The 17,126-nt window shown below is 46.2% G+C and overlaps 1 protein-coding gene across 1 annotated transcript in view; it reads left to right on the forward strand.

Annotated features, from left to right (window-relative positions):
* Positions 1 to 1,269: 1,269 nt before the first annotated feature.
* KCNK10 (potassium two pore domain channel subfamily K member 10) overlaps positions 1,270 to 17,126 on the forward strand; it is a 137,396-nt gene continuing 121,539 nt past the window's right edge. Inside the window, exons 1-2 of the mRNA XM_053276640.1 lie at positions 1,270 to 1,358; positions 2,306 to 2,425. Coding sequence (XP_053132615.1) covers positions 2,374 to 2,425 — 52 coding nt within the window. The 5' untranslated portion in view covers positions 1,270 to 1,358; positions 2,306 to 2,373. The remainder of the gene's footprint in view (positions 1,359 to 2,305; positions 2,426 to 17,126) is intronic.

Raw genomic sequence — 17,126 nt, forward strand, 5'->3', positions numbered from 1 at the left:
AGGCTCACTTTTAAAAGGAACGCAGTTACAGTCATTCGTCATATTCAAATCTCACTCTTCCTCCAGAAGCGCAGAGCAGTGCACATGGTTATCTTTGTCCTAACAATAACCCTGTGAGGTAGGTTAGGCCGTGAGATACTGACTGGCTCAGAGTAACCCAATGAGTTCCATGGCTGAGTAGAAATTTGAACTTGGGTCTCGCCGGTCCTAGGCAGGCAGGCAGGCCCTGGTCCTAGTCCAAAATGCTAACCACTACACCACACTGGCTGAATTGAGATGTAAACCCATGCCTCCCTCCCAACTTCTACACAATTTGCTTATCTGCCTCCAATATGCCTGCCAGATACCAATAGAGCTCTCCATGCTCTATGATTCCCACCCACCCCCATCCCCTGTCCCTCTATGCGGCCAAGATGCGTAGGATTATTTATTTATGTATGTATTTGATTTCTACACCGCCCTTCCAAATATGGCTCAGGGTGGTTTACACAGAGAAATAATAAATAAATAAGATGGATCCCTGTCCTCAAAGGGCTCACAATCTAAAAAGAAACATAAGATAGACACCAGCAACAGTCACTGGAGGGATGCTGTGCTGGGGGTGAATAGGGCCAGTTACTCTCCCCCTGCTAAATAAAGAGAATCACCACATTAAAAGGCGCCTCTTTGCTAAGTTAGCAGGGGTTTAGTTTAGGAACATAGGAAGCTGCCTTACACCAAGTCGGCCCATTGGTCCATCTAGCTCAGTCAGTATCGTCCACACAGACCGGCAGGAGTTTCTCTCAGCCCTATCTTGGAGAAGCCAGGGAGGGGACTTGGAACCTTCTGCTCTTCCCAGAGCGGCCCCATCCCCTAAGGGGAATATCTGGCAGTGCTCCCATGTAGTAGTCTCCCATCCAAATGCAAACCAGGGCAGACCGTGCTTAGCAAAGAGGACAAGTCAGGCTTGCTCCCTCAAGACCAGATCACAAAACAAGTTGCACTCTTCGGCCTTTAGCATGGCCTTTGACGCCGACGCAAGAGATAGGCGCAAGTCCAGGAACCAGCGGCGTCCGCCTTGGCCTGTGGTGGTGCGATGGATCCCTCGGCCGGGGCGCGCGCAGCCAAACTTCTCCCGCTCTCGGCCCGCAGCCACCTTCTTGCCCAAACATCCGTGTGTGAGAGAGAGTGTGTGTGTGCGCGCGCGCGCCCGCTGCAGGGGCTCCCTCTGCAGCTCCTGCGCCCTTCTGCCATGTGCCGCCGCCGCTACTGCTGCATCCGCCAGCGCTGTGCCTACCCAGCCAAGCGCGTCTCCGCTGCAAAACTCCACCTAACAACACTGCAATGCAATCTCCTCCTCCAGGCGAGGCGGGGAGCCAGTAAGTAGCCAGCCACGCCACCCTCCACGCCCCCACTCTTGGAACTCAGCCCTCTCCGTCCTGTTCCCACCAAAGCCAGCCGATCTCCTGGGCTCAGCCTCAGTCAGCCCCCTCCCCGCCAAGGTGCCCCCAGTGAAGTTTGGGAGCAGCTGCTCCAAGCCACGCTGCCGTCCCTCCTCCGTCTGATCCCTGCGCCTGCTGCCGCTCGCTGCATTCAGAGGGGATGATGGGCTCCCCCACCCTCCCACCAGCCATGCGGCTGCAGCGCCCACCCGCAAGCGGGTGACTTTGCCTTGCCAGGCGTCTGCCTCCTCGGCTGCTCGCTCCGCTTTTTGCACGCCGTGCGCAGTTTCGGAGCGGGGTGGCTGCTGCTGGAGCGGTGGTGGCGGCGGGCGGGGCGGATGGCCAAGCGCTGCTGGGCTCGCTGAATGCAGCCTCCAGAAGATGCATTAGCGGCAGCGCAGCAACCTGTCTGACTGCCCGGCGAGGCTGGACTGAGTGGCTGCCTGGGCTGGGTTCCCTGGCACATCCCACCCACTCCCCGCCCAAGATTTGCATCTGGCTGGACAATGCATTCACGTGTGCGTCAGCCCAGTGTGTAATGCTGCAGTGGGCAACTCGCCACCCCGTGAGCATCTGCAAATGGACAAGAGCCCCCCGCCGTTGATGGAGCCCCTATAAAAACTAGGCAGCGCCTTGGATCCGACCTCCTCCTCTCTCCAGCTGGCTATTTTCTGGCCCTTCTCAGCCCTACCAAAGCTCCCCTTGCTACATTTCCCTTCGGGGGTGCTTCTTCTCCCACTTGTTTCCCAGCATTAAGCTCCTTTCCTTCTTTTCACGTGTATCTATCTTTGCCTGGCAACCACCGGTCCCCCCCGCTCCCGCCCCCTAACTCCAAGGGCGCAGGCTCCCCCTGATCTGAAATTAATTTGTTTGTTTGGCTGCAGCAGCACTGAGGCAGGAAAAGGTTGGGAATTCATTTAGTTCTTTCCCACCTCCTTGTGCAAAGGAAGCGATGAAATTTCCAATCGAGACGCCACGGAAACAGGTGAACTGGGATCCTCAAGGTTGGTGGTGTTTTTTTCACTTTAAAAAAAAAAAATCACCCTCCTCGCTGTCATCAATAGCTGAGATTGTTATTCCTCCTACCTAATGCCTGGGAGAAAGGGGAGGATTTGGCTGAGATTTGAACTAGCGGCTTTGTTATTGTACTCTGTCCCTCCTCTCCCTGCTGACTCTCTTGGAAGATGGACAGTGTCACTACGATCTGGGAGGTTGGGAGGGGAAGAAACTTGTTCGACTGTAAAAAAAACAACAGATCAAATGTGACATTGCTTCTCTTCCCTGACTCTCCAGATTTCTCCACCCCAGTGTTTTAATCTTTCTCATCCAAACTTATCTTGGGATGATGGGTAGCTTGGGGATTCTTTTATTTTGTTACGAGATTCCTTTGTTGCTTCAGGTGATCGTTGTCTCCACCAGACGGGCGGTAGACACAGATCGTGAAGATCTACTCCGGGGTCCTCAATGTCAAATGTCTCTTGGCACCCAGCTGGGATAAAAAGACACTGCAGTAGGCTCTTGTTGGGATGGCAGTCATAAAGGCAGGGTAAATCATGAAGCTTAAAGAGACCTTCAGTTGTTTTGCTTTACCCTATTAGCCACTGAACAGCCCTCCAACAGTGGTGGGTGAGTGGATTAAGTCTGTGCTTCGGTGGAGGCTATCTTGTGGGAAGAGTGTTTGGTGGATGAAGTGTATAGGGCGAGGTTGATGTGCATGTCGCTGCTGTGGTTGTCTGTAAAACAGTCTGAGTTGTTTAAAACGCACGCACAATGTGCTCATATGCGCGCGTGCACATATGACTGCTTCCAGCTATATGTAGAGTTAGGGCATAGTGAAATAAATATATTGTAGTGTTCTTTGGTTTAATATTCCTGCTGGGAAAGTAGCAGAGATTATCTTGACTGATGTACAAGGTAGGATCGCTTTACATTTTGGAACAAGTTGAAAATACGTGCCTGTAAGCTTGCAACAAATCCTGATAGCTTAGTGTTTGCAGAAAGGATAGGGGGTGTCAGATTTTTGTTTTCTAAAGATCTGAGTTTGATTCTTTCCTCCCACTTCCCTTGGGGTTTATTTACCCCATCAATGCTCTAAAATGTATGTGTACTGGGCAAAATATCCCATTCCATGTTTGCATCCAGAACATTAAGCTTATCTATCTATCTGTCTATCTATCTATCTATCTATCTATCTATCTATCTATCTATCTATCTATCTATCTATCTATCTAGTATTAAAACTGAAGTATGCAGCCTATAAATATATTCCAAACAGTTGAATTCACAAAAGAAATGTGCTTGTCTCTACCTTTTAATAACGATTTATCCCTATTTATCATGATGAAAGCAATGTTCATTCTGAAAACTCTTGTGTGAAAACTGGGAGGCTGGGTATCATGTAATTCATTTTTCTTAGTTGTTTTTTCTGTTGCTAAAAAAGAAATCATAGTGAATCATACTTCTAACTACTGATGATTACTGGTGGTGCTGGGCAATAATTCTATATGTTTGTCCAAAGTCAGTTAACTAATCAGCTGTGAAGGGCATCGTTCCTCACGCCCAACAGGTGGTTGGCTCCAGTTCAGCAAGTGCATCGAGTAGTTCAAAATCTTCAAGTGGCTGACAATCAGCTGGTACAGAAGATGTGATTCTTTCCTCCAGAGTGGTGGATTATTTTGTCCATTCCCGCATGTGTGCTGACATTACCAATTAGTCATGAAGTATCGTGCGAGAGAAGGACATGTTAATTTCCAGCTGTGTTGAAAACACTAAAAACAGAACATGTTTAGGTTCTTTTTAGATTACAGCAGTGGAGTAGGAGCTACTTTTCCGTGGGCTCCATTCACTGCACGGCTGTGCAGTTTTAAAGTCTGCCGGCACGTGGACAGGACCAACTGTGGTGGTTCTTACCACAAGGGGTGACCCAAGATACTGCAGTTCCTGAAGCAAGGTAAGGATGTGCGAAACTATTCGAGTTCAAAATGATTCCAGCTTGAAATGGCTGTTTCAAGTGTTTCTAATAAAACAAAACACCCTTAAACTAGATGGCCTGTTTAGAACTCAAAATGAAATGACCACATTTCGAGATTAGATCATTTTGAGTGTTTCAAGCGCCAATCTGGAGAGCTATTTCCCCCTTCTTGATTGGTTTTCTGGCACTGGCTTCTGATCTCCTTGCTTCTTGGTTGGCTTGGCTTGTATCAAGTGTTGTCATGGGCAACTGTGCCTCCGTTGGCTGTGGGTAGGGAAGAATACTTTTGGCGGGAATTTCAACATGTATTCAAAGGGACTAGGAGGCGAGACAGAGAGAGAGCCCTTATGCAAGAAGAGGATACAACAGGAAGACAGGAGGAAGGGAGGTTTGATTTTGTGGTTTCCTTTTCTCAGCCCTAAGTGAGGCTGTTCTTACAATCAGACAAAACCAAGCTCAGGAAGCAAAGTCCAGTCTTGGCTGATGGTAAGAACTGCTGGGATCACGCCTAATCCCGGCAGTGCTTTGGCGGCAAACCTGTCTGCAGAGCCTGCCACTTAAACAGGGTTAAGGGGGTGAGTGCTCCCTTAGTCAGGTTTTTCTAACCATCTGTCACCGCCGGCTGCTTTCCGCTGGTGCTGGAAGACTGCGGGTCTCCTGGCTAGTGCCAGGGGAATCCCCACAATGCACCACACACTTGCACGGTACATTGTGGGATTTCCGGGGGCTGGGATGACGCGTCCTGGCCCCCGACCCTCCATGCTGCCAGGGGCAGCCAGCAATTGTCTGGGCAGCAATCCGCAGGTGATCGTATGTGGGAAGATACGTTTCCAAAACCTTCCCTGCCTCCCACCCTCAAGCCTTTCTCATGGATCATGAGAAAGGGCTCCGTATATGCTATGCTACCTATTGCATCTGTAGCCATCTGGTTTTGCTGGATCTCAGATTGATAGTTGCAGAACTTGGGTGCCTGCCTGCCTTTCTTGAGTTGTGGTTTGGTACTGGTTTGTTTGTGAGATAGTGTTGTCGTGAGAAATGGACAGTATATGTGTGAAATATTTCTTGGTGATTGCTGTGATGAGCTCCATGTCTGGCCCTAGGTCTTGTGCTTCACTCCCTGCTCTGCAATCTGCATTACAAGGTGTACTCAGTCAAAATGTGGCTAAAGTTGCTCTAGTTGAGTGTATGACTATGCTTGCTGCCAAGGGTGCTGCTGTGGCTGCTGTGCAATGCTAGGAAAGTAAGGAGTAATAATTGTGTGTGAGAGAGCAACCCGTGCTAATGATGGTACCTTATTATTATTATTATTACATTTATATCATGCTCTTCCTCCAAGGAGCCCAGAGCGGTATACTACATACTTCAGTTTCTCTTTCACAACAACCCTGTGAAGTAGGTTAGGCTGAGAGAGAAGTGACTGGCCCAGAGTCACCCAGCTAGTTTTATGGCTGAATGGGGATTTGAACGGGTCTCCCCGGTCCTAGTCCAGCACTCTAACCACTACACCACGCTGGCTGGTACTGTAGTGCAGGGTGGCACTGTGGCTTGCAGTGGATTCTGGTGATTCTTTTTTGGCCATTTTAGGACTTTCTTTGAAATGTGTGTTCTGTTTCGGGAGGGACAGATTACCTTTTACTGTGCATTTCCACAGAATTTTTCATTTCAATTCTCATTATAATATTATCCGTTTTATTTTCAATCCCCTTCCTAATGATTCCTAGCATGGAATTGGCCTTTTTCACAGCTGCTGCACATTGAGTCGACATTTTCAACAAGCTGTCCACCACGACCCCAAGATCCCTCCCCTGGTCAGTCACCGACAGCTCAGATCCCATCAGCGTATACTTGAAGTTGGGGTTTTTCATTCCAATGTGCATCAAAATAAAACTGCTAATATTATAATGCCCTTATACAAAACTATGGTGCGGCCACACCTGGACTACTGCGTACAATTCTGGTCACCACATCTTAAAAAGGACATTGTTGAACTGGAAAAGGTGCAGAAGAGGGCAGCCAAGATGATCAGGGGCCTGGAGCACCTTTCTTATGAGGCAAGGCTAGAACATCTGGGGCTATTTAGTTTAGAAAAAAAGACGACTGTGGGGGGACATGATAGAGGTCTATAAAATCATGCATGGTGTGGAGAATGTGGATAGAGAGAAATTCTTCTCCCTCTCCCATAACACTTGAACCAAGGGTCATCCAATGAAATTGATTGCCGGGAAATTTAGGACTAACAAACATAAGTACTTTTTCACACAACACATAATCAACTTGTGGAATTCTCTGCCACCAGATGTGGTAACAGCCCACAACCTGGATGGCTTTAAGAGGGCTTTGGATAACTTCATGGATGTCTATCAATGGCTACTAGTCGGAGGGCTACAGGCCACCTCCAGCCTCCAAGGCAGGATGCCTCTGAGTACCAGTTGCAGGGGAGTAACAGCAGGAGGAAGGGCATGCCCTCAACTCCTGCCTGTAGGCTTCCAATGGCATCTGGTGGGCCACTGTGTGAAACAGGATGCTGGACTAGATGGGCCTTGGGCCTGATCCAGCAGGGCTGTTCTTATGTTCTTATGTCTGTGGTGCGGGGGCATTTTGCTGTCTTGCTTGTATCCCAGTAATCTGCTGCCTGAGGCAACCACCTTGCCTTGCCTCGCCTCATGAAAGGCCTGCCCCTGCTTACCACCAAATCATTGCCTCAGATCTTGGTCTTGACTTCCAGACTTTAGCTCTAGTGAAGTTGCAGAGATTTCATGCCCTGGCTTGGAGCTGTGTATGGTGCTGCTATTAAATGACCTTGGATTGTGCCCTCTTCCTTCTTCAATGGAGATTCTCAGAGAGCAAACCATTCTGGGTTGTGAAGAGGCCCCTTCAGTCTTCTCCCTGAAAAGGTCCAACATGCCACTAGTCGCCAACCTCTCTTCCTCCTCTGAGAAGTCTTTGGGGAGCTCCCCTTTGAACTCTAGATCTGGCAGATTCTGGAGTTATGAAATCTTGAGGCAATTCACACGAGTAGCAGAAACTGGGCTAAGGGAGTCCAGCCCAGTTTCTGCTGCTTGTGTGCAGCAACAGGAGCATGCCTAAATGTTTACCCCCTTAAACAAGGTTAACAGAGCACTAACACAACCCATTTTGGGGGTTGTGTGTCTGCTGCTTGCAGCTGCGGCAGACACACTCGGAAGGGGTGGACCCCAGTAATGCACTGCACACTTGCGAGGTGCATTACTGGGTCCCCAGGGGGGCGCTTCCTTTCGCTCAACGCCCGGATCTGCCAGACGGGCCACAGCACCCGAGCAAAGCTGCCACTCATCTGGGTGGGCGATTCACCTGCCCAGCAATGGGCTAGTGATCATCTGCGGGGAGAGTGGGTCAAACCCACTCTCCCCACAACCCCCCTTACAGCTCTACCCACTAATCATGTGAAGAGCCTTCTTGTGGGTAGATGATCCCGGCTTGAATTCATTATTGTAGGAGTTCTTGGAACAGCACTGCCTGATCACAGCATATTATTTCCCTGTCATAAGAAACACATTGTTTGTAATGATCCTAGCTTGCATTGGAATTGAAGCCAGATGATCACCTTTATTTATTTGCTAATTATAACATTAAAATGGCAGGAAAAACCAAAAAATGTATTAATCTGATGGGCCAGTGTGGAATAAATAATAATAATATATAACTTTATTTGTTAGCTGCCCCATAACAAATTGTTCTCTGCGTGGCTCTCAACAACACAACAATAGAAACATCCAATTAAAACACATAACACAAAAACAAATTACAATAGAAACCAAAAAATACAATACTACGTTATTCACGACCCTCATTATTCACAGGGGTTCTGTTCCAGCTTACAACCATGGATAACGAAACTGAGAATAATGAAACCTTGATTCAATGGGAATGGGGGGGGGGTGTAGGTTCCAGAGCCTTGGAAAAGGACCAAAAAATCACCAAAAAGACAGCAGAAATAAGGATGGAGCACAGTGCTGTATCTTGGCAACTTCAGCTCTCCTGCTCTTACCCCCTAGTGCTCCAGAAGTGCCCCACCAGACTCCTACAGTAAAGCAGAAACGTAAAGTCCCCTCACCCCACAGTTGAAGTCCAACACTTAGCACAAACCCCTGGCCCGATTGGTTGGTAGGTTGGCCAAAGAGGCAGCACAGAATTAAATCCAGTTCAAGTAAACACACACAGGGGAGTTTCTTCACTCCACTGCTGTAGTTTGCAGCACTTCACCTCCAGTCTTCTTCTTGGAGCACAGATCAGGTAGCAGAAGCAGGCACTGCAGAGGCCGACCTGCTGCCGGCATTGTCCTCATCATCATACTCTTCTTCGTTGAAGCCATGGGAAGTGGAGGTGTCGCTTTTCGATGATGACTTTACTGCTGTGGTGCTGAGTGTAACTACCTTTTCAAAGTAGCTAGTGATGGTCCTTTGCTTCCCCTTGCTTTGCAGAGCTTGTTAGGTGCCCTTATGGGGTTGTAAAGCAGCCTCCACCTGCCTTTTGAACTTGATGCTGCGCTCCATCAGGCAATCAAGTCCGAAGACTTTGTTGGCTAAGTCTGTCCCCAGCTACAGAATCTCAGACAGCTCCTTTGTGGTGAAGGGCTTGGGGAGCATCAATTTTTTCGTCTTTCTCCTCTTCTTCCTCACTCTCAGGAGCTGCCTGGTTGATGACCTCCAATTCTTCGTCTGTCATCTCCTCCTGATGGCATTGGAGGCGTTTCTCCACCTCGTGTGGCTCGATGTCTTCTAGGCCTTTTCCAACAATGGTGTGTACAAAGTTGGTGATCCACTCCACTTCATCAGCTCCTGAGGAAATGGCTGCAGCAGATGAAGAGCTAACAGCCCCAGGCCACAACTTCTTCCAGACTCTGTTCCATGTGTGGGATTTAATCTCTGCAAAGGATACCATGATGTTCTTGATGCAGGCCATGATGCTATAGCTCCTCCAGCAATTGCTGACTGACAGAGAGGGATCAGCGTCCATGAGATCCAGCCTCCTTCTGAAGGTGCCACGAGTGTAGTATGACTTGAAAGTCACGAGCAGATCTTGGACCATCGGTTGAATTAAGGAGGTGGTGTTGGATGGCTAGAAAGCGATCTCTAGATTTGAATGTGTAAAATGCAGAGTCTCAGGATGACCAGGGAATTGTTGAGCACCAGGAGGAGTCTGAAGGCCAGATATCTCTGCAACTCATGCAGAAAGTAGTTGTTGACCCAATCAGAGAAAAGCACTGCATTCATCCATGCTCTCCTGTTGGCTCTCCAGAAGATGGGAAGCTGATTTTTATTGTTTCCTTTCAGGGCACTAGAGTTCTGTGTTCTGTACAGGAGCATGGGCTTGACCATTCAGTCCCCTGCAGCATTGCGGCATACCAACAGAGTGAGGTGGTGCTTGGCTGCCTTGAAACCCAGAGCAGTTCTTTCTTCTTTGCTGATGAAGGAGCGGGATGGCATCCACTTCCACAATTGGCCTTTCTCCTCATCATTGAAGATTTTCTTGGGCCTGTACCCTTTGGACTCAATCAGCTGCTGAAACTCTGCTGGAAATTCCCCCTGCCAGCTTGACATTGTGGAGGATGTAGCAGTGCTTGAATATTTCAAACCAGCCCTTGCTTGCCTGGAAAGCATGCTCAGCACCATCAGATGTTCCTGCTGCTTGACTGTCTTCTGCCACAAACCTCCTGTAGCATCACTGAGCTTTCTCACGAATGACTAGTCCACTCAGTGCATGCTCCTCTGGGCTTGGCCCGAGGGCCTTTCCCATCTGTTCCATGTGGGGATCGCATGGATGGAATTCCACCTTGAGACATGCTGGACACCACACTCACACAGATACTGGCTTTTATTTTCTTGATGGAGTGAACAGTGGACTCATTGATGCCATAATGGTGTGCAACGGATGACAGACTTTCCCCATGAGCCAACATGTCCAGAAGCTTCACCTTCTCTCTCAAGGGCAACACTTTGCAAGACCTTTTGCCAGTCCTTTCAGGAGAGCGCTCCGCTGTGCACTTGTTCATTTTTACTGTGGAGGAAGGAAAAATGTGTACAGTTATGTACAGTACAGTAATTGTGCCAGACAATCCACTTTCTCAACAAAATTGATAAAGTACAGTACTGTAATGGATAATTAAAATCAATTCAGTGGATACTTAAAATCAGTTTTAATGGATGCAGAATTTAATTACTAAGATTAAAATTAAAAAAAATAAAAATATTTCAAAAAGAAAAAAGAAAAAGAAAGAAAAAAGAATGTGAGAGGCCAGAACAGTTTCTGGAAGCAAAGATTCTGAGATTCCTAAGCTTTGACTCTGCCACTGATTCCAGAATAAGACTTTTGGCAAGTGGTTTGTTTATTTATGTGCAGTTTGGTGTTCAGAATCGTAAAGTGTGTGGTAATAATCATTATCTGATGTATGGGGCTAATGCTAAATGCTAAACCATCTGTTAAGCGATTTGTTGTCCCCAAATGGATGGAACTTTATAAGTTAATTACAGTGCATTTACAATCCAGTGTTGAAACAATTAAATGGGCTGAACAACTTCAAAGGTTGCTGGTTCACATTGTTCTCAGGGCTGTTACCTATGTTGCTTTCAGAGGCGGCCATTCCATGAGGCGAAGTAAGGTGGTTACCTCAGACAACAGATTGTTGGGGTGCTGGCAAGGTGGCAAAATGTTCCCCTGTCCTGATTTTAAAAAGAGAAAGAAGGGGAGGAGGATGCACACAAGGTGGGCAGCATTTGACACTCAGCCTCAGGCACGCAGAGGTCTTGAGCTGCCACTAGTAGCTTTTATTAACGTACACATTGTGAAATGCCTGTAACATGCATGTCTCTGTTAACTTATAATGGATAGATGTGAGCCTAACTCCCAGGATGGATTCTGATGATCATATTATTAATATAGGAAGATAGGAAGCTGCCTTGTACCAAGTCAGACTACTGGTCCATCTAGCTCAGTATTGTCCCCACAGACTGGTAGTGGCTCTCCAAGGTTTCAGGCAGGAATCTTTCCCAGCCCTGCCTGGAGATGATACCAGGAATTGAACCTCGATCCTTCTGCATGCATGTGGATACTTTACCACTGAGCTACAGCTCCATCTCTTAAGGGGAGGTCTTACAGAAGACAGTGCTCACATGCAGTGTTCTCTCTAGTTTTTTTTTCACCTGTGTGCGAAATGAGTTTTGTTCTGGGCGGCAGTATCAAGGCAGTGTGTGTACACACGCATTCAGAGTGGGGCCTTCTTGATTAAACCTGAGCGGGATCTAAAATTAACTGAGTGGACATCAAAAAAAGTGTGTGAGTGCACGCATGTGCGCATGCCTTAGAGGGAACACTGCTCACATGTAGTCACCCATCCAAATGCAAATCAGGGCAGACCCTGCTTAGCAAATGGGGAAAATTCATACTACTGCAAGACCAGCTCTTATCTCCAACACAGCTTGGTTGCTTGAAGTTTTTGTTACAAAGTGATTCACTAGAGCATTTAATCTTTTATGGTCAGTAGTTGTCAGTGGGAAGACCTGATAGAACAATAACTTGGTAAGGTTGTTGTCTGAATCCACATTCAGGTACAAGCTCAGTAACCTTCATGGGATCTGGTTGATCAAAGACTGGTTCAGACAGTATTTGTACTTTTGCCTACTTTCTGGACCCATGTGAGTTTCCTCTTGTGAGAGCAATGAAATGCATAAGCACGCATTTTGCAGAGCCTAGCCATGACAACTTCTGTTGAGCTACCTGTTGAGTGTACAACTGGTAGAAAATCCCTCAGTTGGTCTCTCTGTAACATGGGTGAGAAATGTTTTCAATTTCTTCCCCATTTTCTATATAATGCTAAGTGAGTCATGAGGTGAATTTTGTTCTCAATTTCTCCCCCATTATGCTTACTAAGTTATGAGGTAAATTTTGACAGGTGCCAATAGCAGCTGCATTTTTGAGCCGCAAACCGGTTGTGGAGACAAAAGAGAAAAATAGAGCCAAAAGGGTAGTCCGTTCCTTCCAGCATGAGGTATGATTGTCATATCCAAAGATGTGGGGAAGGGCTTCTGGTTACAGTATTTGGGAGAGACCCATAATTCCATGAATAAGATTTCCTGTTTCCTTCATTTTGTCATTTCTTGTCCCACTGTTGAGTCTTTTTTCTTAGACTACTGTTCTCAAACTACTCTCTTGGTAGTTTCATTGATTTTCATACGATCTGAGCATATTTGCTCTTGTTAAATAAGTTTAGGGGATAACCCAGTCTAAACAAACTACTTCACAAACTGTGGTTGTCTGTGGGAAGAGAAGGCATGCTCCTCAGTTAAGGCTGACTATATTTGTATCCTGTACTATAGGAAAGCCTTTTGAAAACCCAAGGCAGCTCAGCATTATGAGAAAAGTATTGTTGATAAGAAAGTAGAAAGGAGTTCATTCCATACAAAGTTCTCTAAGGCTGGAGAGCTTGCACAAATTCTCCCCAACAGAGACAGGCCCAAATGACTGGTGTTACCTTGGAAACTGTGCATATCTTACACTCTCAGACTACACAACCGCAACACTCTATAGAAGTTCAAAATATTGAGCCACTGATAAGCAGGGTAGAATTAGCACTACAACTGATGACTGTTCAGCATCTCTTTCCATTTATGTTGTCCCCCTATTTATGATGCACATTATGTTGTTTCTTAAGTTCTGTGAAGAAGCCCATGCCATTTTTGCCATTTCCTTCCTCTTCCCTGCTACATTCCCCAGTATCGTATGCCAACGTGCTCTGGAGGGTCCCCCTACCCTCAGGAGGCAACTTTTGGTTGAGAAAGGGTAGTGTTGATCAGAAACAATCACCTATCTCCCCTTGCGTGGAGATTCTTCCATTTGTGGAATTTATTTATTTATTTAAAATATTTCTATACCACCCAAAACTTGTGTCTCTGGGCGGTTTACAATGAAAATCATTTAAAACATCAAATCAATTAACAATTAAAATCATTAAAAAAATTTAAAACCCAGTATTAAAATTTTTAAAACTATAAATCTAATTAAAAGCCTGGGTGAATAAATGTGTCTTCAGTGCCTTTTAAAAAGTTGACAGAGATGGAAAGGCTCTTATTTAATCAGGGAGCGCATTCCAAAGCCCAGGGGCAGCAATGGAGAAGGCCTGTTCCGGAGTAGCCGCCAGACGAGTTGGTGGCAACCGCAGACAAACTTCTCCAGATGATCTTGACAGGCGGTGGGGCTCATGGCAAAGAAGACATTCTCTTAAATGCCCAAGGCTTTATAGGTAATAATCAGCACCTTGTATTTTGCCCGGAAATGTATCGGCAGCCAGTGTAGTTCTTTCAACACAGGAGAAATATGGTCTCTCCTAGATGATCCAGAGACCAACCTGGCCACCACATTCTGGACCAACTACAGTTTCCGGACTATGTACAAAGGCAGCCCCACATAGAGCGCATTTCAGTAATCTAGCCTAAAGGTTACCAGCATATGTACTACCGTTTTGAGGTCATTCATCTCAAGAAACGGATGCAGCTGGTGTATCAGCCAAAGCTGATGAAAGCACCTCTGGCCACCGCCTCAACCTGGGACACCAGGGAGATGTTCAGATCCAGAAGCACCTCCAGACTGTGTACCTGTTCCTTCTGGGGGAGCGTGACCCCATCCAGAACCAGCAGATCAGAATCATCCCCTGAGTTCCAACCCTGCACAATAAGTATCTCCATCTTATCTGGATTCAGCCCATTACTGCTTCCAGCCCATTACTGCCTCCAGGCAGGCATTTAGGAAGGTTATGCCTTCTCCTGATGATGTTGACATGGAGAAATAGATTTGGTGTCACCAGCATACTGATAATACCCTGCACCAAATCTCCTGATGATCTCTCCTAATGGTTTCCTGTAGATGTTAAAAGCATTGGAGACAATACGGAGCCCTGAGGGACACCATAGGAAAGTTCAGATTTTGAAGAACAACAGCCTCCAAGAGACACCATCTGACACCAAGGGACACCATCTGAAACCAAGAGACACCATCTGAGACCTTGGGTTAGGGGGGGGTATAAAAATGCACTAAATAAAAAAATAAATAAATCTGGAATCTGCCCGTGCGGTAGGAGCAGAACCACTGCAAAACAGTGTCTCCCACCCCCAGTCCCCTCAGACGCTCCAGAAAGATACTGTGGTCAATAGTATTGAAAGCTACAGAGAAATCCAAAAGTACCAACAGAGTCACACTTCTTTTGTAAATTCCCAATTGAAGATCATCCATCAGGCTGACCAAGGCAGTCTCCACCCCATAGCCTGCCTTGTCACAGCCAGTCCCATGATTTTAAGATTCACCGCTGTCACTAAGTAGACGTTTATATTTTTTCTGGCTGAGTCTACTGAAACAGCCTTCCAAACCTCTGTTTCATTCAATGTTAGGTAGTGTGGAAAGGTTTCTAAGCGTGGAGTGGGAAAAACAGACAGAAGCTACATATAGTTGAATTCAAAAAGAAATTTTGTTCTAAAACATTTCAGTTAAAAAACATAGTTCTTTTGGAAAATTTAGTACAAAGAAACAGCAGCCATATGAGCATAAAGGAACAAATAAAATAGGATTAAAATGCATCCCATCTAACCTGCACCTAATACTGTACCTTAACCCAGAGTCCTTACCAGGAGATTTCCTAAAATCACCTCTCATCAGCTTCTGCAGCAAGCCTGGCATTTCCCCTTGTTCAGCTTCAGGTCTGGCTCTTCCTTTCCTGTACTGGAGGTTCAGTTCCAGACTGTTCCTTCAGCTGCTTTTAGGTTGATCCAGATCTCAAGAGAGTTTTCAGCTTAACGCTCCAAGTGATTTCTCAGCTCTTACTTTCAACAGCTCTTCTCTCCTGGTTCTCCAAGATACCAGCTCCAACTTGAACTAACCCTCTGCTGCAGGCAAGCCTTCTTGTATTCTCTTTTCCCCCTCCAATTTTTTCTAAACAAACCAATCAAGATAACTCAAGTTCCCTACATTATTTTAAAACATACCTAAACAAATCAAACCTTCTCTTCTCTCCAAAGGTTAACCAGTAAAACTCTTTCCCCTCCCAAACCAACTGTTGAACAGGAGCTGTGAACCTTTGACTCTGCACAGCTTTTTAACACAGAACATCAGTAGCAAGCAAATACATATGCAGTACAAGTTGTTCTAGTAAGAACTAATCTGCCTACTTTCCTTTCACTATCTCTACAACTGGACTAAATTTGGTTCAAACTGAGGTCCACAAGTTAGACCTCTTGTGCCTCAAATGTTCATGTGTCCACCATCTTGGACCTGGCAGGATGATATCATTGCAAACTATACCATTGAGGTGTCCCTGTGTGTCACTCACTACAACTGTACCAAATTTGGTTCAAATTGGTTAGGTAGTCCACAAGTTAGTGCACTTGCACCTCACTAGTTCATACATCTGCCATCTTGGGTCGGGGTGGGTGACATCATCACAATCTACACCATTGGGACATCCATATGTGTCCCTACAGCCATAGCAAATTTGGTTCAAATCAGTTAGGAGGTTCACAAGTTAGCCCACTTGCACCTCAGATGTTTATGTGTCTGTAATCTTGAATTGGGGTGGATGACATCATCACAAACTACACCATTGAGGCATCCCTATGTGTTCCTACAGCTGTAGCAAATTTGGTTCAAATTAGTTAGACAGTCCACAAGTTAGTGCACATGCGCCTCAAATGTTCACGAGTTTGCCAGCTTGGATTGGGGTGGATGACATCATTACACCAACTACACCATTGGGGTGTCCTCAAACATTCACACATCCACCATCTTGAATTGGGGTGGATTATATCATTGCAAACTATGCCATTGGGGCATCCCTATGTGTCTCTACAGCTGTAGCACATTTGGTTCAAATCGGTTAGGCAGTTCACAGGTTAGTCCACTTGTGCCTCAAATGTTTATGTGTCTGCCATCTTGAATTGGGGTGGACGACATCTTCACAAACTACGCTGTTGATGTGTCCCTATGTGTCCCTACAACTGTACTTGATTTGGTTCATATTGGTTCAGGCGTTGCAAAGTTGATGGTGGGGGTGGGGGACACACACAGACACATGAAATGCTGGGTGATCTCATAAGCCTACTGGAAAGTAGGCTAATAAAAATCTGTAACACAAAAAGAGGAGGTTCAGGCCTCATTCCTTCACACACCTTAAGATGCAACCCATGGTATCTCTGACTCTGTGAATCCATTCTTATGAATTTGTCAGAGAACCTGAGGCAGCTTACAACAATTTACATCAACGGCATTCTCAATAAAATAAAATACTTGACTGTCACATGGCATTTTTGTACCCCCCGAAGTAAAGTCTCGAAAGAAAGTGAACATAAAGAAAAGAGGTGATTGTAGGACAAGTAGAACAAGGTTATTGCTGACCTAGGATACACCTAATAATAAGGCAGTCTGGAAAGGAGAAGGGGAAGGAATGTAGAGCTGTTGATGAGGGTTAGGGTTAAGGCTATGTGTGTTTGACAGCAGAAAGTTACCAGCTTCAGTGGCAAGTTAATTTACATCTGATCCATGGGATCTGGACAGCTTAACAGGTGGATTAGCTGCACAGCTCTTCATGACTGAAGTGCAGAATCCACACAGACTCACCAGAATGCGGATACAGTTTCTCCTCTGGCATCTGCACAGTTTGAGATTAGCAGTGTTGCCACTAGGTTGTCCATGCTGTCGTGGCCATGATTTTTGAATGT

Source organism: Hemicordylus capensis, chromosome 1 (assembly GCF_027244095.1).
Source record: "Hemicordylus capensis ecotype Gifberg chromosome 1, rHemCap1.1.pri, whole genome shotgun sequence".
NCBI classification, from domain to species: Eukaryota; Metazoa; Chordata; class Lepidosauria; order Squamata; family Cordylidae; genus Hemicordylus; species Hemicordylus capensis.